This window comes from Phoenix dactylifera, chromosome 12 (genome assembly GCF_051530095.1).
Source record: "Phoenix dactylifera cultivar Ajwa chromosome 12, Ajwa_hap1_PhDact_Kaust_v1.1, whole genome shotgun sequence".
NCBI classification, from domain to species: Eukaryota; Viridiplantae; Streptophyta; class Magnoliopsida; order Arecales; family Arecaceae; genus Phoenix; species Phoenix dactylifera.
The window spans coordinates 21,346,398-21,371,738 of record NC_143201.1 but is presented as its reverse complement, the minus strand read 5'-3'; the positions used below and the strand labels follow the sequence as shown (position 1 = coordinate 21,371,738).

General features: G+C 46.8%; 2 protein-coding genes across 6 annotated transcripts in view; both read right to left on the bottom strand.

Moving 5' to 3' along the window:
- Positions 1-1,773: 1,773 nt before the first annotated feature.
- On the bottom strand, positions 1,774-19,332 carry LOC103701911 (serine/threonine-protein kinase MPS1-like). Of its 2 annotated transcripts, none has more exons than XM_039130107.3 (6): positions 18,159-19,332; positions 17,473-17,916; positions 16,470-17,329; positions 3,881-4,081; positions 2,582-2,743; positions 1,774-2,473 (listed from the first exon to the last, which is right to left on the bottom strand). In XM_039130107.3, the coding sequence occupies exons 1-6, from the start codon at positions 18,322-18,324 to the stop codon at positions 1,967-1,969; spliced, it is 2,340 nt and encodes a 779-aa protein (XP_038986035.1). In that variant the 5' UTR covers positions 18,325-19,332; the 3' UTR covers positions 1,774-1,966. The 2 variants fall into 2 exon arrangements, with proteins under 2 accessions (XP_038986035.1, XP_017696995.2); XM_017841506.5 differs by having other exon boundaries at positions 16,470-17,254.
- A 156-nt stretch (positions 19,333-19,488) lies between these two features.
- The window catches only part of SDG37 (SET domain group 37), a 12,488-nt gene continuing 6,635 nt past the window's right edge, over positions 19,489-25,341 (bottom strand). For 2 of the 4 annotated variants that reach the window (XM_008784042.5, XM_088709055.1), the window contains 9 exons: positions 24,435-24,523; positions 24,237-24,318; positions 24,018-24,116; positions 23,818-23,908; positions 23,588-23,707; positions 23,293-23,399; positions 22,883-22,952; positions 21,666-21,729; positions 19,489-19,974 (listed from right to left, as the gene is read on the bottom strand). In XM_008784042.5, coding sequence (XP_008782264.3) covers positions 19,815-19,974; positions 21,666-21,729; positions 22,883-22,952; positions 23,293-23,399; positions 23,588-23,707; positions 23,818-23,908; positions 24,018-24,116; positions 24,237-24,318; positions 24,435-24,523 — 882 coding nt within the window. In that variant the 3' untranslated portion in view covers positions 19,489-19,814. The remainder of the gene's footprint in view (positions 19,975-21,665; positions 21,730-22,882; positions 22,953-23,292; positions 23,400-23,587; positions 23,708-23,817; positions 23,909-24,017; positions 24,117-24,236; positions 24,319-24,434; positions 24,524-25,341) is intronic. The other 2 variants (XM_088709054.1, XM_088709056.1) reach the window with 1 other exon arrangement.

Below are 25,341 nucleotides of genomic sequence, written 5' to 3'. Positions count from 1 at the left end.
AGGGCAGCCGACCCGGGGTCGGGCTGCGGAGCCGAGGAGGTCCGACTCGGGGTCGGAGTGCTGGATCATAGGGCAGCCGACCCGGGGTCGGGCTGCGGAGCCGAGGAGGTCCGACTCGGGGTCGGAGTGCTGGATCATAGGGCAGCCGACCCGGGGTCGGGCTGCGGAGCCGAGGAGGTCCGACTCGGGGTCGGAGTGCTGGATCATAGGGCAGCCGACCCTTTCCTGGATACGCGTGCCGATCACGTGGGGCATGGCGGCTCAATTCCCCCATAACACTTTCCATTACCCCTTGATGGCAAATGAGGCTGGAACAAAATGAAGCTTTTCTTTATCTATAGGAATGAGAAAAGGCTGTGAGAAGAATCAAATTAGGGTAAAAAGAAACTAAAGAGAGCAAAAACTTGTTTGGTTCGCGGGAAGCATTTCTCCTTCCAGGAATATGATTTCTGGAAAGAAGATTTCTAAGAAGAGAATGTCTAGGAATGTACTTTTGGTATGTTTTGTTTAACATAGAAAAGTAACGGATTTTTAAAGTGCTTATGTTTGGTTGACCATCCACTTTTCTGAAAAAAGTTATATGTAATTCCTATTATACCCTTAATAAAAGTTAAGTCTTTAATATCTCTTTAATGTTGAAGGACCTTTTTGGAAAAAATAAAAATGAAGTGATTTCTACCTAATGGTAAATAACTTTCTCATGTTTCTCATGGAAAAGACTTTCCTATGAAATGTGGAAATCATATTTTCATGAAAATACAACTTTCCTATTCCTCTACTTTGAAAACTCCAACCAAACAAGAGTCATCTTATTACTTTTCCGTTGACCACACTTTTTCCTTTTTTTTTCCCGCGAACCAAACGAGCCCATAAAACAATAAAAGGACTCAAGTAAGGAACCATGATTAAGAACCCACGATTAAGGATTTTTAAAGTATGAGGCTTGGTTTCTCTGCAGAAAGACTCAAAAGTAAGCGGATCAGCTGAGGGAGATTCGGTCGGGGTCCTTTGATCCGGTTTGACTCGATCGGCCGGCCGTCCGTCCCGCAGCGAAGGTCCTGCCGAGCCGGGTCCCTGTCGCCCGGTACTTTGGACGGCGCGCACGCTGCGTCCGCACCTGGGACCGGAGCTCTTCGGGCTTACGCTACTGTCGGCGGTCTGGTCCACGCGCTGCGTCCCCACCCGGGACCGGAGCTCTTCGGCCTACGCTGCTGTCGGCTGTCTGGCCGTGGACCAGACCGGGCGGGGCCTACGGGACGGCCCGGTGCGGAGCGACTGCCACGTTTCGGACCCCCCCGGACCCAAGAGCACTCGCCGGCGTTGAGCAGTACGAGTCGGGTTGACCGATGCCGCGAGGAGTTCCGTCCGCGCGGGCCCATTTGCATTGCGGCCACGGGGGGAGGCCACGCGGTATAAGAGTGGATGGAGTCGGAGACTGGCTTGTGTTGTCCCAGTCGTAGAGAAAGGCATAGCTAAAAAGATAGGGAAAAAAAAATGGAAAGCGAAAAAGAGGACGACGGCTATGAGCCCATGACAAAGGCTCGTCCACCCCATCAGTACCGTCAGGGAGAGCTCGAGGGTCGGGTGAGGATCGCTGTCGGCTGGCTAATCAACAACTTGCACACGTACTCCTTTGTCTACCCATGGGCCAATGTTCCCGTTGGGTCTCCAATTTAGCTGGCGTTAGTGATTGCCCGGATTATAGCAACGGGTTTCCTTATAGAATCTCATCCACATTGGAAAAGTTTAGCAAGACACCTGTACCATCCTGTCTGTATTCATGCGGGGCCCGCGATGGCACTCCCACAGAAGCATTAGTATGATCTCTCATGATATGATCGATTCGTTTACAGCGCGAAATCTGGACCATTTTGTCTGCACGAAGGATTCATCTTTTTGCCCAGGACAATACAAGCAAGCAGGCTGTGGTACGAGATGACATTTTCTCATGCAGGTTTTGTACGCATCAAGAGACGTTTGTTTCTACATGCATGCTTCGATCCTGCCGTCTTTTCTCAATCTTGACAACAGCTTCATGCAGCTCAGAACGTAGCCTAGACACTTCGGGTTCATCCCAATAGGCTTCAAGCTGGTGCATAAGCAGTTTCGAAGGGTGATCATGGAGTGGAGGCGGGGCTCGTAGAATTGGAGGAACAAGAAATGGGTGTTGAAGAAGCTGCGGTATTCTCAACCTCTCGTTGCGATCCCAAGCAAGACATCTCCGCATGAGATCGATAAGCCATGGATTGGAGACTGGTGCATACGCGATCTCATGGTTTCGATCAGTTACGACTTTGAACTTGGCCCAAAAGGTCTTGTATTCTGCTAATGGTGTCTTACCATATACCATCTGGTAAAGAATGCAGCCAAGAGACCAGATGTCTGATGGGCGGCCACACTTAATAGTGTTCCCGTCAGCATCTTGCTCATTGCACATGAATGCTTCTGGAGACATGTAGTTTAGGGTTCCCACCTGAATTTGAGTAGCCAACAGAAAATATTCTTGATTTTTCCTCTATTTATTTAACTTAATAATGAAGTTCAAAGGGAAAAAAAAAATGGATGATAGAAATGTGGTAACCTGTGCATCACGCTGGATGTTCGTTGTGTCACTCAATATAGCTTTTGCAATGCCGAAGTCGATAAGCTTCAGCGAGCCTCTGACTAATAGAAAGTTGGCAGGCTTCAAATCAGAGTGCACGATGCGCTCCTCGTGTATCGTATTTACAGCTTCAAGCATTTGCTGCAGGGGCAAAAGGATTTACTTTCTGTAAGCAAGGTGAAAAGTAAAGAACTATAGAATGATCAAATTTGATGCATATGTAACTCATACTGAATGATGAACTGTCATGCACCAATCACTAATGTAACCAATGTAACCAATGTAGCTGACAAAGACTGCAAATCAATGGACTCGATAATGACACAATGTTTTATTTGAAAACACTATAGAGATAAGTTAGTAGAGACTAAATATATGGAAATCACTCTTTGCGCACCAATGCTAATCGGATACTACTCGATTGGAGTTCAGCCTCAATTTTACATAAAAAAGAAATGGTTGCCATGTTGCTGGCTGTATTGCATTTATTCTTGCGTATACTTTGATTTTAGTGTCAGTGCACACTAAAGTCGGCGAATTTAAGATATGGTCTTAACAATTTCATGCATGATTTACATTAATATCTAAATAAAATTGGAAGGATTTGTCATAGAACACGGTGAACTGCATAATTTCTTGAGGTTGAATATTCCATTTATACATCTTACCTCCTTTCTCTTACACTCTGTTTTCATTCAAAACCTCCATAACCAAGCACTACACTATCTAATACCTTTATCAGAATTATAACATAATACTTAGATTTATGCGGATGATGATGAAATATTTGTTTCCTCCCTACTAGAACTGAACCAGATGATAAATGTGTGAACTCCAAAAAAAAAAAAAAATTCTAGCATGACTATTCCACATAAATTTTAAATAGTCAGATCTATCATGCAGTTGGAATAATGGTGAATCCAAATTTTTACCATCCACACTTCGTTTCCTTAAAAAGTGATAGAGATATCAGTTGAAAAGTGCATGATGCTGAAAAACGTGCCATTAGACTGTTGATATAGAGCGAACAAAGAACCAACATGGCTTTAAAATATTTGAAGAACACCTTCTACAAGTAAACGAGTTACAATTTATTTTCTAGAATTTGTATTTTATGAAAGGAGTTAGTTTAGCAATCTACTTCTACAACTTGACAAAAAATAGAACCCAAATGTCTTATTCCAACTTATGAGAGCAACAAGGTCATCTTTGTAATGCCTCAATTTACCTAAATGTCATAAAGATGTAAAACAACTAATTAAGCAAATTGATGAGTACCTGCCAATAAAACCGTAGCCAATTCTCATCCAGTTTCCAACCTGACTTATTCATCTCTTTCCACTTCTGTGCAAGCATGTGGGCCAAATCAATCTCTCCATACTCAAGCACCATGTATATATATTCATCATTTTTGATCCTTCCATCCTTTATGGTTGTGGAGCCATTCACGACTTCCTGAAGCAAAGTTTTATCTGTCACCTAGAAAATGAAGTCAGCAAGCATCAGTGCAAAGAAATGCTTGAAATTACATACTGTGAGTGCACATAGTCCAAAAAGAGTGTAAAGAATAGTGAAAAGGACTATGATTTTTTTTCTTCCTTCTGGAAATTATTTTTCCAGAAAGTCAGGATGGATTTGTAAAGACTAAGAAAATGATATTATATAACATAAAAATTACGCACGAGTTTGCTACCTCCTGCATTTTGGTAATACAGAAAGCCATAACTAGCTGGGAAAACATGTGCAAAAAGTATTAAACCACGTAGTTTTTCAACGAACGCAACAAGAAAGAATTGGCAACATATTCTTACCACTAAAACAAAATTTACTAGGGATTTGTGCTGATTGTATCTCGTATATCAAAGTGACACCAGTTTGCTACTAAGGTACATTTATAGATACTACCGTCCTGAAATGTGAAACACATGGATGGTAGAAGAGTTGGTCTTTTCAGCATTTTCACGCGAAAGTTTTCTTCAGACAACTTAACCAATAGGATCAAAACCTTACATATCTTGTTCAAGGTTTTGAAAAGTGGGTTACTGTATCCAACCAGCTGAGACATTGAAACAATGCCTATGCAAAACATGCATATGTATGTATATATATGGGCACATATGCAGTTGGAACTTTAGAATATCAAAAAATAAATGACCAAAAATAAAAATAAGCAGAAAATTAGAGTTAAAAATAAAAATTCAGAAAAAGAAGAAGAACTAAGTGTACAGTTTCACTCTAATTTAAGGTCCGTATTAGTATTTCAGGACATTCTAAGCAGAAAACGTATCGAAATCTTCCTATTTACTATTTATTATGCTAAAAGTACCAAAATGCAACAAATAAAGCTACAAATTATCAAATAGAGAGGAGATTTTTTTTTTTTTTTTGGTGGGGGGGGGGGGGGGGGAGCCCACTTGGCCTAGTCATGTGCCTAACACTACACCATGCAGCCTGGGGGCATATGGAGACAGAATTGGACCAGTGTAGCGCACACATCTGCATATGCAGCTGAGAGGCTGCAGTTTTAAAAAAGTTATCCCATTAGGTCAAGGCAAAAATACTAACCAGTTAATTAATTTTACTGAATTCAAATAATCTAATATACCAACTTAGTATTGCAACTTACAAAACTGCTGACTGCTATCATGGCACAGACATTAGCCTTTCTCCAATGATAGATTGGCAGCCAAGTAAAAAAAATAGAAATAGCAACAATGCTTCAAAACAATCTGAGCATATGAAGAAACTAGAATTGGTATGACACCTCCTAAATTCAATAGGTGAAGGGCATATATAGTGCATAATACAACATACTATTTCAGGTACTCGTTTAGTGATGACAGCAGGTGTTGTCAGAGACACCTCAATAGATTGCCTACAGCACTTAAGCAAGTTCAGTCATAAAAGGTCATGCTGCTTTCTTAGTTTATCTATATCATCTATACCACTACATAGTAATTGAAAAAGAAGGCATGTATATCAGGGCACATGCAAATATACACATAACCAGTATAATTTAATAACCGCAGGTGGATATTCCCTCCATTTCTCTTTAAAAACTGGAAAGAGACATGTAGATACACATAGAATCACTATAACTTAATTATATACGCAAGGAGAATGTAATATATTTACTTTCATAAGGTATTGAATACTGTTTATTTCCATTCACATTCCATCCAATGTAGAATAAACAATATGTTCTTCTCAATATTTTTCGAACACCAAACACAATCATTTTCAAGTTTTGCAGAAAACAAACCTAACATCTGACTAGGAATGTGATTTGAAGGAAGTGGGTTAGGTTCACCAGGACAACTCTTGACTTGATAACTACTCCACTTTCTACTCCCTAATTGTTCTTAATTCTCGGCACCTCATAAAGTCACTGCCATGTATTTCATGGTTCAGCAAAAGAAGAATAAAAAAAGAAAAATCATCTTATTACACGAGTTGTTTGCTTATCCTTCCACTTAGGAGATAGCATATTGGGATCCCCTGGTAAGAGCAAATTTCTCCCCATGCACATCACGTTTGAATGTTTTCAGATTTCTCGAATATTGAACGTCATTCTCTAAGCTGTAATTATATCGAGGACAACGTTCATATTGATCCTTATAAACAATGGAGGAAAGAAAATATCCTCAATCTACTCCTTACTTTATTTGTAACAAAGAATGTGCCTATGCACATTTTCCTTGTTCTTTCTAACATTAAGGAGACTAATGAGCCACAAGTCATAAGTCTAACTAGTTTTAAATAAATAGGATATAAAATTTTGGACTAAGAAGAGTGAATAGACAAAGTTCCAGGGATGGTTTCTGTTGCTGGTGGTCCAAACCGAGAACGATTGACACGACGGTGTGAACGGGGTTCCGCCTGAGTTGTCTTGGTTGGTGCTGGTTGCGCTCCACCTTCCGCCAAGGAACCTGCAAACAAGCCTTGCACCACCACCAGGGTGGTGATGGCCCTCCGACGGTCAAGTCAGAGGAGATTGGAGGAGGAGAGATGATAATCACAAGTGGGAGAGAGTGCTCTGGGAGGTATTGCTTACCCCCCCCCTTCTCCCCCCAGCCGCATATATACCTGGCTGGGAGGTCTCTCCGGGGGGTTTGTCGTCGTGGGGCACGATAGAATGGCCACTGACATGGCCGTTACGGGGCGTCGTGGAGCAGCGCTGGGTACGGTCATGGCAGGGCGTAGTGGAGCTCCGCTTTGTACGGTTGATACAGGAGATCGTGGGCAGCATCGGGTACAGCCGTTGCAGGGAGTAGTGGAGCAGGAGGCCGCGGCGTGCCTCTGGAGAATAGCCTGTCGTTATCAAAAGATCTCCGACTCGGGGTCGGAATGCTGGATCATAGGGCAGCCGACCCGGGGTCGGGCTGCGAAGCCGAGGAGGTCCGACTCGGGGTCGGAGTGCTGGATCATAGGGCAGCCGACCCGGGGTCGGGCTGCGGAGCCGAGGAGGTCCGACTCGGGGTCGGAGTGCTGGATCATAGGGCAGCTGTAGCTTTCCTGGATACGCGTGCCGATCACGTGGGGCATGGCGGCTCAATTCCCCCATAACAGTAGCCCCCCACTTCCGAGCCTGGAACCAGAAGGGGAACAGGTGAAGGGAGTGATGTTTCGAGATTGCCGCCATCCTTCGGAGAGGCGCGCGCGCTTCAAGCTTCCCGCCTTCTTTATGGCGTATGGCGGTTGCTGCTGACCTGGCAACCTGAGGATTTCGGCGGACATCCTTCCTTAATGGTGTCGATTCGCCTTTGGGGTGCGAGCGACCCTTCGGCGGCCAGGCGTCTTCTGGCGCCATCGAGGTGTCACTTGCCCTTTCGCCTATTTAATCGGGGGCCCTCCCCCGTCCGTCTTCTTCTTTACGGACATTTTCGAGTTTCTCCTTTGCGCTACCATTGTTGCCGCCGAAACGTTCGCTTGCTTTTCCTTTGACGCTCTCGGAGCCGTTCTTCCTCCTCTTCAAGTGAGTTTCCCACTCTTCTACTTTGAGCTCTTCATACTTTTTCTTTTTGTACTAGTGCACCCCAGTCGTTCCGGCCTTTCCCTCCTTCTTGACCCCGTCCTGACCGTAGATTGGCCATTAGGGATGGGCGAAGTGGGAGCAGATAGCATCAAGTCAAAACTGGTCGCCGAGGACTTAGACGGATTTGTGGCTCGGTACCACCTTCCCGAGGCCTGCAATGTCACGCTCCCAGGGCCTGAGGAGAGGATGTCTCATCCTCCTCGAGGGAAGATCGCCATCAATGAGGGCATCCTCCAGGCCGGGTTCCGCTTTCCCCCTTCAGACCTAGTCTTACAGGTGCTCCGGGGTTTAGGAATGGCACCGACGCAACTGGTGCCGAACTCGTGGCGTGCTCTGACGGTCTTCCAGGTTCTCTGTCGCTTGCATGCGATTCCCGCCACCTTGAACGTTTTCTGGGAGCTCTACGGCCTGAGCGGCCACCCCCAGGACAAAGGGTGGTGGTGCTTCGCAGCGCGGCGAGGGTGCGGCCTTGTCAAGGAGGGTCCTACCTCCATTCACCACTGGAAGGAGCGCTTCTTTTTCGTTGATGCAGACCCCTCCTGGGAAATCAGGGCAATCTGGGGGACGCCGGTGAAGTCCCCAATTGGCCTGTCGAAGTTGTCGAGGGAGGAATCCGAGGGCGTCGCCGCCTTGAAGGGGTTGGTCGCCGAGGGCCAGCTTCCCCCGGTGGGCCGCCTTATTTCTGAGGATACCTTGGTGAACGTCGGTTTGAGCTCGGTCCCCACCGACCGTGAGTCCGCCATCGTTTCTTTAGCTCTTGGTTGCTTCTTGCTGACTTTTGATTCCCGAAGTTCTTCCGGCGCTAGGCCAGGCATCCGAGGGTTAAACCTCAGGAAACTCTTCCGGCGCTAAGCCAGGCATCCGAGGGTTAGGCCTCAGGAAATTCTTCCGGCGCTAAGCCAGGCATCCGAGGGTTAGGCCTCAGGAAATTCTTCCGGCGCTAAGCCAGGCATCCGAGGGTTAGGCCTCAGGAAACTCTTCCGGCGCTGAGCCAGGCATCCGAGGGTTAGGCCTCAGGAAACTCTTCCGGCGCTAGGCCAGGCATCCGAGGGTTAGGCCTCAGGAAACTCTTCCGGCGCTAAGCCAGGCATCCGAGGGTTAGGCCTCAGGAAATTCTTCCGGCGCTAAGCCAGGCATCCGAGGGTTAGGCCTCAGGAAACTCTTCCGGCGCTGAGCCAGGCATCCGAGGGTTAGGCCTCAGGAAACTCTTCCGGCGCTAGGCCAGGCATCCGAGGGTTAGTCCTCAGGAAATTCTTCCGGCGCTAGGCCAGGCATCCGAGGGTTAGGCCTCAGGAAATTCTTCCGGCGCTAGGCCAGGCATCCGAGGGTTAGGCCTCAGGAAATTCTTCCGGCGCTAAGCCAGGCATCCGAGGGTTAGTCCTCAGGAAATTCTTCCGGCGCTAAGCCAGGCATCCGAGGGTTAGGCCTCAGAAAATTCTTCCGGCGCTAGGCCAGGCATCCGAGGGTTAGGCCTCAGGAAATTCTTCCGGCGCTAAGCCAGGCATCCGAGGGTTAGGCCTCAGGAAATTCTTCCGGCGCTAAGCCAGGCATCCGAGGGTTAGGCCTCAGGAAACTCTTCCGGCGCTAGGCCAGGCATCCGAGGGTTAGTCCTCAGGAAATTCTTCCGGCGCTAAGCCAGGCATCCGAGGGTTAGGCCTCAGGAAATTCTTCCGGCGCTAGGCCAGGCATCCGAGGGTTAGGCCTCAGGAAATTCTTCCGCTCGCTGGTCGGCCAAGGCTGGCGCAAGCCGAAGCGACCGGTCGGGGCTTCCGGCTAGTCTGCTCCCGGGATGATCATCGGGTTAACCAGGCATCTGAGGGTTGTCAAGCCTCAGGGAAATTCCGCTCGTTGGTCGGCCAAGGCTGGCGCAAGCCGAGGCGACCGGTCGGGGCTTCCGGCTAGTCTGCTCCCGGGATGATCATCGGGTTAGCCAGGCATCTGAGGGTTGTCAAGCCTCAGGAAAATTCCGCTCGTTGGTCGGCCAAGGCTGGCGCAAGCCGAGGCGACCGGTCGGGGCTTCCGGCTAGTCTGCTCCCGGGATGATCATCGGGTTAGCCAGGCATCTGAGTGTTGTCAAGCCTCAGGGAAATTCCGCTCGTTGGTCGGCCAAGGCTGGCGCAAGCCGAGGCGACCGGTCGGGGCTTCCGGCTAGTCTGCTCCCGGGATGATCATCGGGTTAGCCAGGCATCCGAGGGTTGTCAAGCCTCAGGGAAATTCCGCTCGTTGGTCGGCCAAGGCTGGCGCAAGCCGAGGCGACCGGTCGGGGCTTCCGGCTAGTCTGCTCCCGGGATGATCATCGGGTTAGCCAGGCATCCGAGGGCCGAGCCTCGGGAGATTCCACTCGTTGGTCGGCCTAGGCTGGCGCAAGCCGAGGCGACCGGTCGGGGCTTCCGGCTAGTCTGCTCCCGGGATGATCATCGGGTTAGCCAGGCATCTGAGGGTTGTCAAGCCTCAGGAAAATTCCGCTCGTTGGTCGGCCAAGGCTGGCGCAAGCCGAGGCGACCGGTCGGGGCTTCCGGCTAGTCTGCTCCCGGGATGATCATCGGGTTAGCCAGGCATCTGAGGGTTGTCAAGCCTCAGGGAAATTCCGCTCGTTGGTCGGCCAAGGCTGGCGCAAGCCGAGGCGACCGGTCGGGGCTTCCGGCTAGTCTGCTCCCGGGATGATCATCGGGTTAGCCAGGCATCCGAGGGCCGAGCCTCGGGAGATTCCACTCGTTGGTCGGCCTAGGCTGGCGCAAGCCGAGGCGACCGGTCGGGGCTTCCGGCTAGTCTGCTCCCGGGATGATCATCGGGTTAGCCAGGCATCTGAGGGTTGTCAAGCCTCAGGGAAATTCCACTCGTTGGTCGGCCACTTGTCGCTCGCCGCCCACCGGGGTTTCTCTGTGCCCAGCCGCGACCGTGTTTCTCCTCTCCTCCAAGCGTTGCCTTTTTAAATTGTCTTTCTGGCCTTGTTGTTCTACTGGTAATACATCCGCAGGTTAGCGGAATTCCAGCCCCTTGGAATTTCTCGGCCATCTAGGGCTTCCAACTGGTAGGAGCCAGGTCGGTTTACCCAACGAACTTTATACGGGCCTTCCCAATTTGGCGCTAGCTTCCCACCTTCCGTAGGTTGAGATGCCTTAGCTCGCCTCAGCACCAGATCTCCAATTCTGAAAAGCTTCGGTCGGACTTTGGAGTTGTAATATCGGGCCACCCTCTGCTGATACATTGCCATCCGTACCTGAGCCATTTCCCTTGCCTCTTCCAAGAGATCCAAGTTCCCTCGGAGTTGCTCTGAATTGGCCTCGGGTCGGTGCGCGGCCACCCGAGGCGAGGGGAGTCCGAGCTCCACGGGGGCAACGGCTTCCGTGCCATAGGTTAGGCTGAAAGGCGTCTCTCCAGTAGGAGTCCGTTGTGTGGTCCGATACGCCCAAAGGACATTCTCGAGTTCCTCGACCCAAGCTTGCCCCGTCCGGCCGATCCGCGCTTTGATACCTTGGAGGATTGTCCGATTTGTGACCTCGGCCTCGCCGTTGGTTTGGGGATGCGACACGGATGTGAACCGATGCTCGATCCCGAATTCCTCGCAGAAGTCCCGGAAGTGCTTGTTATCAAACTGTCGACCGTTATCCGAGATGAGGACCCGAGGTACTCCAAATCGGACAATGATGTTCTTCTTCACGAACTTCCGGACTTGTGCCTCCGTGATGGTGGCCAGTGGCTCTGCCTCCACCCACTTGGTGAAGTAGTCGATGGCGACAATCAAAAATTTCCGCTGGGCCGAAGCGACGGGGAATGGTCCGAGGATATCCATTCCCCACTGTGCGAAGGGCCAGGGCGCGGTGATTGGCGCCAAGGGGACAGAGGGGACTCTCTGGACGTTGGCGTGGCGCTGGCAGGCGTCGCATTTCCGCACGTGGTCCTTCGAGTCCTCCAACAAGGTCGGCCAATAGTAGCCTTGCCTCATGATCTTATGCGCCAAGGACCTAGCCCCCAAGTGCGATCCGCAGATGCCTTCGTGGACTTCGCCGAGGGCGTAGGCCGCTTCCGCGGGGCGGAGGCACCTTAAGAGGGGGGCGGTAAACGAGGTCCGATACAGCCTCCCTTCATAAAGTACGTAGTGGGCGGACTTCTTTACAAGCCGCCGGGCCTGATCTTCGTCTTCAGGGAGGATTCCTTCGGCGAGGTAGGCGACGAGCGGGTCCATCCAAGACGGCTCCGGATCAATTGCCATCACCGCTCCAGCCCCGTCAATGCTCGGGGCATCCAGGGTCTCCAGGTAGATTGCCCTCGACAAGTTGTGCGCGTCTGCGTCCACTAGGCGGGACAACCTGTCGGCCCTGGTATTTTCGCTCCTCGGGACCTGCTGAATGTCAACACTGCCGAGGTCGGGAATGAGTGTTTGCACCTTCCGGACGTAGCTCTGCATGGTCGGGCTCCGCGCCTCGAACTCCCCTCGAACCTGCCCGACCACCAGCTGGGAGTCGGTGAAGACTTTCAGACGCCGGATGCCGAGCTCCTTGGCGAGTTTGAGTCCCGCGACTAGGGCCTCGTACTCCGCCTCATTGTTAGTCACTGGAAATCCGAACCTCAAGGCATACTCGGCTATCACTCCATCGGGATTGGTGAGGACCAGCCCAGCCCCTCCACCTTCAGGGTTCGACGACCCGTCAATGTGGAGCGTCCAGATCGGGAGATCGAGGCTGGGTGTCTCCGGCGGCTTAGGTTCCGCCTCCTGCACAGTGCACTCAGCGAGAAAGTCCGCGAGCACCTGGGCCTTGATGGCTGGTCGGGGCTGGTAGCGGATGTCGAACTCACCAAGTTCTACTGCCCACTTCACCAGCCGTCCCGCATTCTCTGGATTGCTGAGAATCTGCCGCAGTGGTTGATCGGTCAAAAGGGTGACAGAATGAGCCTGGAAATAGGGGCGAAGCCTCCTGGTCGCAGTCAGCAGCGCGAAGGCGATCTTCTCAGCCTTCGTGTACCGCGTCTCGGCATCCCGGAGGACTCGGCTGATGTAGTATACAGGCTTCTGAAGTCTTGCCTCTTCCCGAACCAGTACTGCGCTGACTGCGGTTGGGGAGACCGCCAGGTAAAGGTAGAGCATCTCCCCCTCTTGGGGGTGGATGTTTTGTGCAACAATTGTCGGGAAAAGCCCATCTTTTGGAAGGCCTCGTAATACAAAATATCAGCTGAGCTTCCACTATCCACAAGAACACGCCTTACATCATAGTCCGCCATAGTGAGAGAGATCACCATGGCGTCATCGTGGGGAGTCTGAACCCCCTTTACATCTTCATCACAAAAAGTGAGTACATTTCCGACCCGCTGCCTCTTCGCGACGGCCACTCCTGATACTTCCGCCGAGCCCCCTGCGTTCCTCACGGGCCGAGAGCAGCCCCCAGTGATGGTGTGGATCACTCCCGCAACGGGTCGATTCTGCTCCCGAGGCTCCTGAGGGGCCGGGTCGGCTGGACGCGGGTCTGCGGGGGGACGTCGGTCGTTTACATATCGACCGAGACGCCCTCGGCGAATGAGAGCCTCGATCTCGTCCCGAAGCTGGAAGCAGTCTTCGGTATCGTGGCCGTGGTCTCGGTGGTACTCACAGTACGCCCGAGAAGGCTTCCTCCCAGGGATCTTCTTCATCTGCCTCGGGACCGGGAGGTCCTCCCGCCCCTTGACCTCCATGAGGATCTGGGCCCGGGGGGCCAGGAGTGGGGTGTACCGGTTGAAGCGTCGGTGCGGAGAACGAGGGCGTGTGGCGCCGTGGTTCCTTGCTGGTGACGGGCTTCTGCGCCGGCGTTGAGGCGTCGGGCTCCTCCTCTGGGGTGCCTCTTTTCGCCTTTTCTTCCCGGGCTTTAGAGGGGCCTCGGCGGCCTCCTTGTTCCGGTGGGAGGCTGCCTCCTCGGCGTCTGCATACTGGTTTGCCCGAGACAACAGCTCCGGGAAGCTCCGCGGCAGGCGTTTGTCCAGGGAGAAGGTGAGTCTGCCCTTCCGAAAGCCTCGCTTCAGGGCTGAGAGAGCCACCTCCTGGCTCAAATTCCGGACCTCCAGTGTTGCCTTGTTGAAGCGGGTGAGATAATCCCGCAGGCTCTCTCCCTCGTTCTGCCGGACATCGAAGAGGGAGTCGGAAACCAGTCTTCGCCGGCTACTGACGGCGAAATGGCTGATGAAGAGACGGGTGAACTGGTGGAAGGACTGGATGGAATTAGCCTCCAGGCCGGCGAACCACGCCCTTGCCGGGCCGCGGAGGGTCGCCGGGAAGGCCTTGCAGAGGAGAGGATCCGATGCTCCATGGAGGAGCATAAGAGTCCTGAAACTCTCCACGTGGTCCCGTGGGTCCGCCGCCCCGTCGTAGGGTTCGATCGCCGGCATTTTGAACCCCGGCGGGTTTAGGGTTCGCAGGATCCTTGAGGCAAGCGCCGGCTGGGAGGAGATTTCCAAGTCGGCGAAGGGATCTTTGGAGTGGCCCTTCAGGACCTGGAGCTGTCTGTGGAGATCGTCCACCCGCCGGTCCAGGGAGCGCGACCGGTGGGTGGGAGACAAGGAGCGGCGCGAGGGGGACCGACTGGAGTGCGGGCCCCTCGAGGACTGGGGTGTCTGAGAACGCGCCCGGGTCCGCCTCTCGTACCCCGCGCAGCTCCGATGAGAAGGTCCTGGCAGAATGGACCGCACTCGAGAATCCTCCCCGCGCCGGCGCTCCTCTCCATGGGAGAGGAAGGAGCGCGGGTTGTGAGGAAGAGGCGAGTGCTCGGGGAGCAGCGGCTCCTGAGCCCGCTGCGGCACCCGAGAGATCACACCCTGCAGATTCTGCACTGCCTCCGCGAGGGTGCGAACCTGCTGGGCTAGCTGGTCGAACTGAGCAGGTTCGACCGTCTGAATGGGAGGAGAAGCGGTGGAATGCTGCTGAGAGTGTGTTGGGGACGCAGCAGCCTCCCGGCCAGAGGCGCGAGAGGCTCCGCGACCGGAAGCATTGGAAGCTCCGCGACCACCTCGCCGTGCCATTACGATCGTTCTGAGATTCGGCCCTCCTTCTAGCGCCAACTGTTGCTGGTGGTCCAAACCGAGAACGATTGACACGACAGTGTGAACGGGGTTCCGCCTGAGTTGTCTTGGTTGGTGCTGGTTGCGCTCCACCTTCCGCCAAGGAACCTGCAAACAAGCCTTGCACCACCACCAGGGTGGTGATGGCCCTCCGACGGTCAAGTCAGAGGAGATTGGAGGAGGAGAGATGATAATCACAAGTGGGAGAGAGTGCTCTGGGAGGTATTGCTTACCCCCCCTTCTCCCCCCAGCCGCATATATACCTGGCTGGGAGGTCTCTCCGGGGGGTTTGTCGTCGTGGGGCACGATAGAATGGCCACTGACATGGCCGTTACGGGGCGTCGTGGAGCAGCGCTGGGTACGGTCATGGCAGGGCGTAGTGGAGCTCCGCTTTGTACGGTTGATACAGGAGATCGTGGGCAGCATCGGGTACAGCCGTTGCAGGGAGTAGTGGAGCAGGAGGCCGCGGCGTGCCTCTGGAGAATAGCCTGTCGTTATCAAAAGATCTCCGACTCGGGGTCGGAATGCTGGATCATAGGGCAGCCGACCCGGGGTCGGAGTGCTGGATCATAGGGCAGCCGACCCGGGGTCGGGCTGCGGAGCCGAGGAGGTCCGACTCGGGGTCGGAGTGCTGGATCATAGGGCAGCTGTAGCTTTCCTGGATACGCGTGCCGATCACGTGGGGCATGGCGGCTCAATTCCCCCATAACAGTTTCTACTGCCTCATCAACATACTTCTTTCTCTTGTCTTCTCAAACTACAATTAACCCAAACTTACCTATTGTTGTATATAAGAATAGAAGCAGATATATTTTCCACCTACCCACAGACTATTACTTTTTGGGTTATTGTAAGCTGTAACCATTAAACATGCTCTAGCTCTTCTTAGTCATCGATTTCCATTATGATACATTCATCAAGGATAAACTCTGTAAACTTAGGAAGGTCATTTGTGTCCTACATATAATAATTACAGCATGGTTTGGAAGATTTACTAGGGCTATTTGACAGGCTAAATGTAGGCAATACTGAGTCTATAAGCATGCTGAGCCGACAATGTCTTCCTAATACAAGTGACCCGAAATTGTGGCTACATAGAACAACTCCCAAAAAGTCAACACCAAGAAGTTCTCTTGCTCCGAAATGAAGAATCATGATCCTTGAGATACTACTTTTGTATAAATTATAAGATCAAGGATATTCAATTCCACATAAAAGTTTGTTTTAAACTTGCAATAAAAATTCATTAACAGAGGGTGTAATCAAGAGATAGAGCCTTTTATAATGTCAGCATTTTCAACATCCAATGGAGAAATTGATAAATTATCCTATTGTTGGTCTATGCACTTGAGAGGTACTATACAGCTTATGCTTGTAATCAGTTCAACACTTTTGGTAGCAGCTTTTACATACTGGGTTCCCTCAAGTTGTATCATTTCCATAGTCATCTGCTCCCAGGGTTTGCAAATAGAAAAGGAGCGGACAAGAGCTCAAGGAAAGAAACAGTTTGTAAACACACCAGCTCTAATTCAAGCATTTAACATTGAGAAAAGAATGTTTACATGTATGAGGTACTCGTGTAAAATTTAGAGGGGTATTGAGTAGGTTTGAACTAATTAGCACATTTAACACTAAATATCATATGATAATAAAAGTTTATATAATTAGGCTAGCTGAATTTGTTTCTATAAAGAAAATGTTTGATGCAATTTTTTGAAGTTCTAATGATACATGTAGCAAGAAATTCCTATTCAATAAAAAGGTATAAGAAAATCATACAGCAATATGATTGGCCACGCAAGCTAGTACCTCGTAATCAACAAGTTGAATAATATTGTTCTTCCCTTTCAGCCTGTTCAAATACACAATCTCTTGACAAAATCCACAAGCAGTAGGATAGTCACGGCCTTTGAGTTTGATCTTTTTCAGAGCATATATCGTGCAGTCTGATGATATGACTTTGTGAACTTCACTACTTCCTCCACTGCCTATCTTACCAAGCTTTTGATAGAGCTTTCCATTAACTTTGAAAAATACATCAGGGTCGTACTTCTTTTTACGAGGAGCCTTCTCTACTTTGTTAGATTGAGATGGCCCCAAATCCATATTCGATGATGGATTGTTTGCTGGCAGAGCCTGAGATTGCAAACGGTTGGCATCACCAGAAGGCCCTATCTCCTTTACACTTCCACCCAAATGAAGACCCTGTTGATGATTCTGAAGCCCATCAGCTTCCTTCAAGACACTCCCTCGCCCCTCAGCAAGGGCATTGTCCAGAACACATGATGAGTTCTCTGTAGTAGATGATGACATTTGTTGTGGAAAGGCAGTCTGCCCAGCCAGAGGAGCACGCGTGCACTGAAAAGTAGGGCCTGAATGGACTGACATTGTAGTGACACATGAAGAGCCCATAACTGAAGACCGAGTTGTTGGCTCTGCAAAATGCTGATTATGACTCTGTTCGATCCTCTTCTCCAACAATGTACTCCCACCAAACTTAGCAGTGCTCCCAGACACTTCCATATTCCCATGACCCTGCTGCATTGGATCCTGATCATTTGTGGCTGCCTGAGTGTTCAAATAGCTTTCCCCCTCTGTCAATGCAAGAGAACCCATATAAGATGAAATGTCGTCCATTGTACTATCAGTGGTCATTCTTGTATTAGCACCTGCATAAGAAGAACCTAAGAGAAGCAAAGAGACACAGAACTATGCATGGAACAAAACAATGCAGTTACAACAACAATAGCTCTTCAAAGACAGACTCTCAACTCATGATAGCAATCAGTAAGCAGTTCAAAATTTCTCTTACTCTGAAAAGTTATATGGGCATTGATAGCTGAAGCAAACTGATCCTTCTTCAAATGATCATCAGCCAAAGCATGTGGGGATGCCAAGTGAAAAGAAGAAACTGAGAAAGATGACTTTTTTTGATCAACCAGGAGTTCAGAATCGCCCTTTGGCAAGTCAAACGGGCTCATGTTCTCATCATGCACTGTAGTTATAGTTCCGATAATTGATGGGGGAGTAAGCGAGGAATCCCCTTGAGGAGTCGTCACCACTTCAGCCGCATTATCCTTCCTCTGATCAGATGCCACATTCGGTAACCTCGTACCTCCTACAACTGCTCCAATTTGTGACACTGTCTTACTGAAAGGATTTCCACTTACGGAAGGCGCAGAAGCAGTGCTCCTCGAAGGCTCTGTTTGTGAAACCAAGACACGGCTCGCACGGGTAACGTTAGAATGCATCATACCTGGAATCCTCTCAAGAAGAAACACAAATCGATTAACAAATCAGCCAGAGACTAATCATACCACTAGGGCTCTCTATTCAGTGTCAAGGACTCTAATTTTTTTAGCAATCCACGAATATAGATAAAAAGAATCAATTTTGGACGAACTGGAACCGAAAGCCCTAGATTCCGTCCCAAAGGAGAGGCATGGCAACTGAACATCGACCAAATCTTAGGAAAAAGAACAAGAATTGGGATCTTACCGAGAGGTCTGTGGCGCTTAAAGACCGCATGAACATGTCGGAGGAAATCCCGGGGTGAGAGGGAGGAGGAGGAGGAAGAAGAGGAGGTCAGATTGGCCTCTCCGGCGATCGGAGGGATCTGGCTGCTCGACCTCGGGGGAGGCGGAAGGTTAGCCTTCCTTTCCATCGGCGGCGGAACGAAACGGCATCTCGTCGGAGAGGAGGAGGCGGAGGGCGGCGGCGGAGGAGCGGATCACGGGAAGGTCCACAGCGGCGGAGGGGTCGGGGTGCCGTCCATCGGCGGAGCCCCGAACGGAACGCCGGTCTTCGCTTCTTATCGAGATTCTAAGAGCGGCGAAGGAGAAGGGAAAGGAGGAAGTGTTGTTTCGTCGTCCTCGTAGGAGGTAGAGGAAGGACCGAAGGAGGCAATTTGAAAAGGCTAATATTGCCGCTCTGCACATCCATCGGCCGTGTTGCGCTTTTGGAATAGTGCGCACGTTTGGACCGGCTCGGCCACGGTTTCTTCTAAAGAGGATTCGAACTCTTATGGGTTTGGATTTTGGTGGAGCTAATTACTTTTGATGCTAATGGTAAACAGGTTAGATTCGGGTGTGTGAGCCAGAGCTCGATCAGACTCAGGTCGTTAGGATGGTGCTATTTGTGTCAGATCAAGTCAAGTTGGATCGGGTCAGGTCAAGTTATAAATAACGATGAGGTTATGGGAGATTGGATTGGTCTTTCTTTTTCCTCCCCTCCTGTTACATGTTCTTGTTAGAGAGGGCAGTCGCGTTGGATTGAACTGACTCAATTTAGGTGTCAAAATGGATGACAGGAGTTGACCAATGGATGGATATGAATTGGAGTCCCGATCAATGCAAGTATCATGATTGCATATGCTGTGCCCCGATTTGGTTCGAACGCATCGGCTTTTATAAAAAAGCTATTTAAAGCTGCACATATACACAGAGAAGCAAATAGTACAGCAGAGCAGATTAGGTATGGACCTTAGAACATCTTCTCATATATGGTTGCTAAGTTGCATGATTTCTTGTTCTGGGATGTCTATAATTGTATCCATACAAAATGCAGAATTGCTAGGGCTCGGACCAATTCATTCATAGCACTACAGGAAGCTTCGCAAAAGCAGAACATAGAGGTAAACATGCAACAACTTCAATTTGCATTCCACGAGTATTTTTTGATCCATGGTGAATGAATCATGACATTTGTGAATTACTTGTAAGAATGATTCAGGGACTCATCCAGCCGGTCGAAAAATCATGAGCAATTTGGTAACCTCTATCCAAAAGTTAGGAGAATATTGTCACTATGACAAATGGAACCACAGGCCTTTAACATGACAAAAAGTTTTTTCATTTACCCTTTTTGTATCCAAACCACAATATTTAAGAATACATAAAAAAATATCAGTAATACATGTTTCAATAATTCAGTATTTAAGCAAAATTAGAAAGAAAAGATAAAAATCTGGGGCGAGCAAGCTCCAACCACTAACTACAGCAACATTCTGAACGACGTACCGACAGTTCAGTTCAATGTTTTACACAGATCTCTTCCATGGCTGCTAGAATGTGCGGCAACTTGAGGATTCTCGACAATATTGGAAGATTTCTATTGTCAGCATCTCTGGAAGTCAGTAAATTAGTTGCGATGTTGTCAATCACTGGCTGAGAGCTTATAAGAAGCTTCAGCGCGTGCCTCCTCAAGCTGCCTTGATAGATCTCTCATAAAAGGTGTACCGGTCCCATGAGTAATTCGGAGTACATCCATTGCCTTGGCGAATGATTTGAGAGCATCCTCAGTGCACCCAAGTGCCCTGCAGGAGGAGGAGAAATATATTTTCAGCTAGCAGCTGCCAAGATTTCCACAAATAACCAATGACAATTAATTTTCGATTCAAGTGATTTCACTTCACAAGTTTTGTCTCAGCTTCCAAACAGGCTTCACTTAGTAAACAAACCATTAATCTAGTTGGGATCTGGACTTGCAACTCATTCATTGAAATGCATCTAAAACAGTTGAGTTTGGAGATAATAATGATCAATTAGGCAGGCAGATAACAACCTGTAGCCCACAATTCAGTCAAGGAGAAGAGACAGAGAAAGGGAGGCCTAGGAGGGTATGGACAGATTACTGAGCTTGCATTCACAAAATTACAGGAATGGGGGGAATCACTTCCTAAAGGATTTAATAAACAGTAAGTGGAAGCGCTTGGAAATTCCAACACCAGCTCAGTAACTCCAGGTAAACCCTCCGAAAAAACTACTAAAAAGTGCAGTTCGAAAGCCATAAACATTATAACTAGGAATCCAAATAGTACCAAACACATGCAGGAAAGGAGAGAGGAGTGAGCATTTAAGGTGAGGTTCTGCCTAGAGAAAGAAAAGAAAAAAAAAAAAGACATGGTTTGAAGTTTTAACAAAAACACTGATTCCAAAACTAAAATATACTCATCTCATCAGAAATGATCCAAAACCCAGTCGTTCTGGAGTTTCTGTCAAAACTGGTTTGCAGGGTAAACTTACTGCATCTGCAGGTGTGCTGAGATACTGTTTTATCATTTCATTTCTTTGAATTCGCGGAAGCATTTTCTCAACATTAACTTAGATCTAAGAATATTCTTCTTCCAGCATGAATTTCAATATGCTTCATACTAAAGAACAATCCGTTTCAGATCAAGCACCTAAAACCCAATGTACTCTGATAGTCTTGATCAAAGTTTAGCAAAATAAATTACTACTACAGGGTTAGAGAATTAAGTAGGTTAGATTCTTTTACATTGAAGAGAAGATACTCTTATCAACCTTTCAGAGAATGATCAAGTATATTGCCTTGCACTTTTTGTTTCTTTTTAAGCTAGGATTGGCATCGTATTTTAGGAATTAAAGTAAAATTAGAGTCTAGGACGTGCTTGCATGTTTTTTTTTTCATTTTTCCTCTCCCATACAATCTGGTGGGGCCCAGAGAAATCTGGATGGCTGGGGCCTGCAGGGGGGACTTTTCGTTGTTTTAAGGTGGGACCCAGCTTCAGGATAATGAAGCCAAACAAAGCCTTTCCAATTATACGTCAGTACATCACCACACGTACTTCTATATTATCCAGAATTCCAGCCTTAATCTTCTGATCACAGTTCCACAATGTACTACCAAACCTCTACGATACATATGCAAGGCACTAGGCTGCTGCCACCCAAGAAAGTTGCAACAGTGTTTTGCTTAGATGGATAACTTTCCAACTCTGTATAGGTCAACCATAAAAAAAGACCATCTAATCCATTAGTCAGTCTTTTGATACATTTCCCAATGTCCACATTAGTTTCTAACCTTACAAAAATCAACTCTTTTTTTCTCATTGTTTAGCATATTTTGGAGATACCTAAGTGAGCTTATAACTTTTATAGGTTATCCTGAACAAGCTAACCAGATGTACCAAGATTGCAAAGAACACAAATGTTCACATAGAAACTACCAAAAGATTGTTGGAAAAAGGGATTAATTGATTCTTACCACTCAAGCTTCCCGCAAGCACAGAATTGCAGCCCTAGCAGCGGGTGAACTGCTGGATAGACTCCTGCAGCAAGGAAGAAGCAATTAACTGATTCTCATCACTCAAGAATTCAGTAAGTTTACTTATCTCTAAATGATGTCTAACGTATTGTTTTACTATTTCTCTTTTAGTTCCAACTTTCTTATTACATATTCTTACTAGTTTCAGATTAAAACCACTAAAGCTATACATACAGACAACGTGTTAATAGTCTAGTATGATGTCTATGCATTCTTGAAATGGAATTATTCCCTACATCCTTTCCAAAATTTTCAATATTTTTATTTTTACTTGTTTTTTGGTACGAGATTTTAATGTTTATATTTCTAAATTCTAATCTGCTTTAGACTTAAAGCACTGAGTTCATAAACAAAACTATCTAGAAGTTTTGAATTATAAATGATTTATAGTTAGGTCAAATATAATTATAGTTTAGGTCAATTTCTAAATGATTTATACTTGAATCAAAGATGACTCTAATTTGAATCCAGAACTGCCTCACTGAGTTGCTTTCTGGGTATCAATCTGGTCATTTTGGGTTGGATTTAGGTCAGCCATCCCGCTTGTACCCATGCACCTGAATTTCTAACATGTTCATTGCAGCTAAAGTCAATATAAGTAGTTTATTACACCTTAACCAATAGATTTATCCCATTTATATGAGGTTGACTTTATAAACTAAAGCTAACCGTTTTTAGCGTGCAAATATGCACAACAAAAAAGCAATAGATAATGAGAAAGTTACGACAAATAGAATATATTCACGAAATAGGAATTAATACATAAGCCAGTAACATCAAGTAACAGTTAAATAAAATCTAGATTTTGATAGAGTTCATACTTCGCAAATTATTTGTATTATAAGCAGGGTAAATTGCAGTAGGAATGTAGATTTCATGGTGACTGCATGGCACATAATTTGATCAATACAATGTGGAAGCATAAGACATTGAGTTGATTGAAGTTATACCAACACAGAAAGGTAGATCTTTTCCTGAAACAACCTTATATATGAAGAAGGTAACTTAGGTCTTAGCATCCAATGTTTATAATGTATACTGTTTTCAGTAGCATAAACCAACATATAAGGACAACTAAACACTAATGGTTGAAAAGCCATTCAAAGAACTAAGCATCATAGGTTTACTATTTATTAATGAATGCATATCTGCCATACTTTGATAAACTGGAATTGTTAATCTGCAATATGTTAAGGCACCTCTCCAGTCTTTTAGCTCCATCAAGATCTGCACAAGTATCAAAAATCATATATGAATTGATTTGCATCAATAGACAAACAACAGTAAATTTCTGACAGAAAGAGCAACGGATTATCTATTTCAAATGTTAAAGCATACAAACATAAATATGTAGATTATCTGATGCAAAAGTGGATGTGGTGTTTTTGTTCAGCATACTTTGTATTTTTGGAACTAAATTCTAAAACATAATTTGAAAAGAGTAGTAATCATTAGAAAAGGTAGTAATTTATCTCCAAAATATGTGGTGTTATTCATACATCAGTTAGAAAGGATAATGTTAGAAAGCAAGGAGATACACAAAGAAGTGATCAAGTAGTGACCACACCTTTATGAGAATCTCACGGGTTCGCAGCAAATTGATTGAAAATTGATGACAGAGCTTAACCTGGAGCTGCTCGATGGTTTTGTATATAGCACTTGCTTCAGAATAATCTATTTTCTTGTCAAGATTTTGAAATTGGCATAAGAATTAAAAATAGCCAGAACCAATTGATGAATCACTGTCCTTGCAACAGTTATATGTATAATTCCATAAAACAAGAAAACATAAATTATAAATCATGAAATTCAAGCATATGTTATGGCCTGCTATTTTAGCAGGTGAACACAGATCAGGATACTGCCAGAGGACAGAATGGTAGAAGCTTTTTCTGATAATTCTGCTACTTCACTAGCAATCTTCTTTATCTCTTGTTGATCCCCAGCAAGGCCACATTGCTGGCACAGAAAAGCTTTTTTATCTGCATACAGTGCTCAGTTAAACATTTGACATCGTGCATTAAAATGAAAATTTAAATAAAGAAGAATTTCATTAGTTAACACAGTTTACATAGGTCATTTCTGGACTAACCTGACTCAAGAAGCAAGAAGCCATTGCATTTCTTGTCCTTACATCTATAACCTTCCAGGATAGCATTTTCTCGAAGCTCCTCATATGAATTCTTGACAATTTGACAGCAAAACCAGGTCATGAAAAATTCAAACTAAGCAGAAAGTGAATTCCAAAAACAAAGGGAACAGGCCACTAAAATAAATAAATTAACCAAAAACCTTTGTGCAGCAAGAACATGTGCAGGTGAAAAAATACTGCTTGAGATCTTTTTGTCGTGTCTGGGTGGTTGCCGCAGTTTCTATATAACTTATCAAGACCTGACAAGGAGAAAGACGTTAGTACCTTCAAACCAAGTCCATATCCCTGGAAATTGAATGATATTGTAATTAAAATGATAATGACCAAGTTCAAGCGAAGATATAGGAGAAAGAACCCACCTCAGTACCCTTAGGTATAGGTTCCATAGCACGGACAAAAGCTACTCGACCTTCAAATACCAAAACTGAATTGGGCAAACAACTGAAATTCCAAATATTTCCAGCACAGAAATTTCTCCAATTTAGACCTAAGAAAAGAATTCACTAGAAGAAGCTTTTGCAGAAAAATAATAAAGAACATATATACAAGCTATGAACCTGTGGTTAATGATGGAAATTACAGGATATAGTCCAATCCCCAGGGGTCTAAGTTCATTATCACAGATCGTATGAGCATTGCATGCCAGCTGCATCATATTTATCACAACATGTCGTAAAGAATATGTGTATGCAAACAAACATACATGTGTACACAGATATAAACATCTAACTCTGTATAAGTGTTGGATATGCCAGTATCCCTGTTTATGGGCATGTGTGTCTGTATGCAAATTATATATAACATGTATGAGGTGAAAATATTAATGATTACCTTTGAGATAGTAGTGAAAGGTGGATGTGCGGTGATATGCTTTCGGGGTGTGGAATGGCTGCCACATATCAGTGCCAGCAACCTAATACAGTTGAAAACTCTGGGCAATAAAGAGTGTGCTAGTAAATATTTCTGGTGTGAACTTCAGAATGAGGATTAGTCAACAATTCATGTCAACATTGGTTTTGGGACCTTTTTGTAGATTTAAATCCAAGCAATTTTTACTTTTCAAGTGTTAAACTAAGCAACAAAATATTAAAAAGATACGAGAGCCAATCTACCTGCCTTAGCCAGACACTGGAAAAAAACATTTGGAAAGGATTCACTAATGAAATTATAGCCTTAAAGAACACAAGAAGATGTCCAATATATTCACCTCTCATAATAACCTATTGTTTTCAACTTGGTATATAGAAGCTTGCAGAAACCAATGCCATAGGCCTTCTAATGTTCATCTTGAGCAAGCATCTGGAAACCCCATTTGCAGTTTAATTTCTGGAACAACACTTGCACAAGCATAGTGATCGGTTATCACTATCCCTTTCCAAAAGCAATCTGATTTAAGATCCATTGGCAATCTATATTTTCTTTACACTAACAGCATCAGGACTCTTGCAGATGAGAGACATACAT

Coding starts and splice junctions, on each gene's coding strand:
- LOC103701911 (XM_039130107.3), bottom strand. CDS start 18,324: ATGGAAAGGAAGGCTAACCTTCCGCCTCCCCCGAGGTCGAGCAGCCAG. Junction 17,917..18,158: donor TAAGCGCCACAGACCTCTCG/GTAAGATCCCAA, acceptor AGAGGATTCCAG/GTATGATGCATTCTAACGTT. Junction 2,474..2,581: donor ACATCCAGCGTGATGCACAG/GTTACCACATTT, acceptor ACTCAAATTCAG/GTGGGAACCCTAAACTACAT.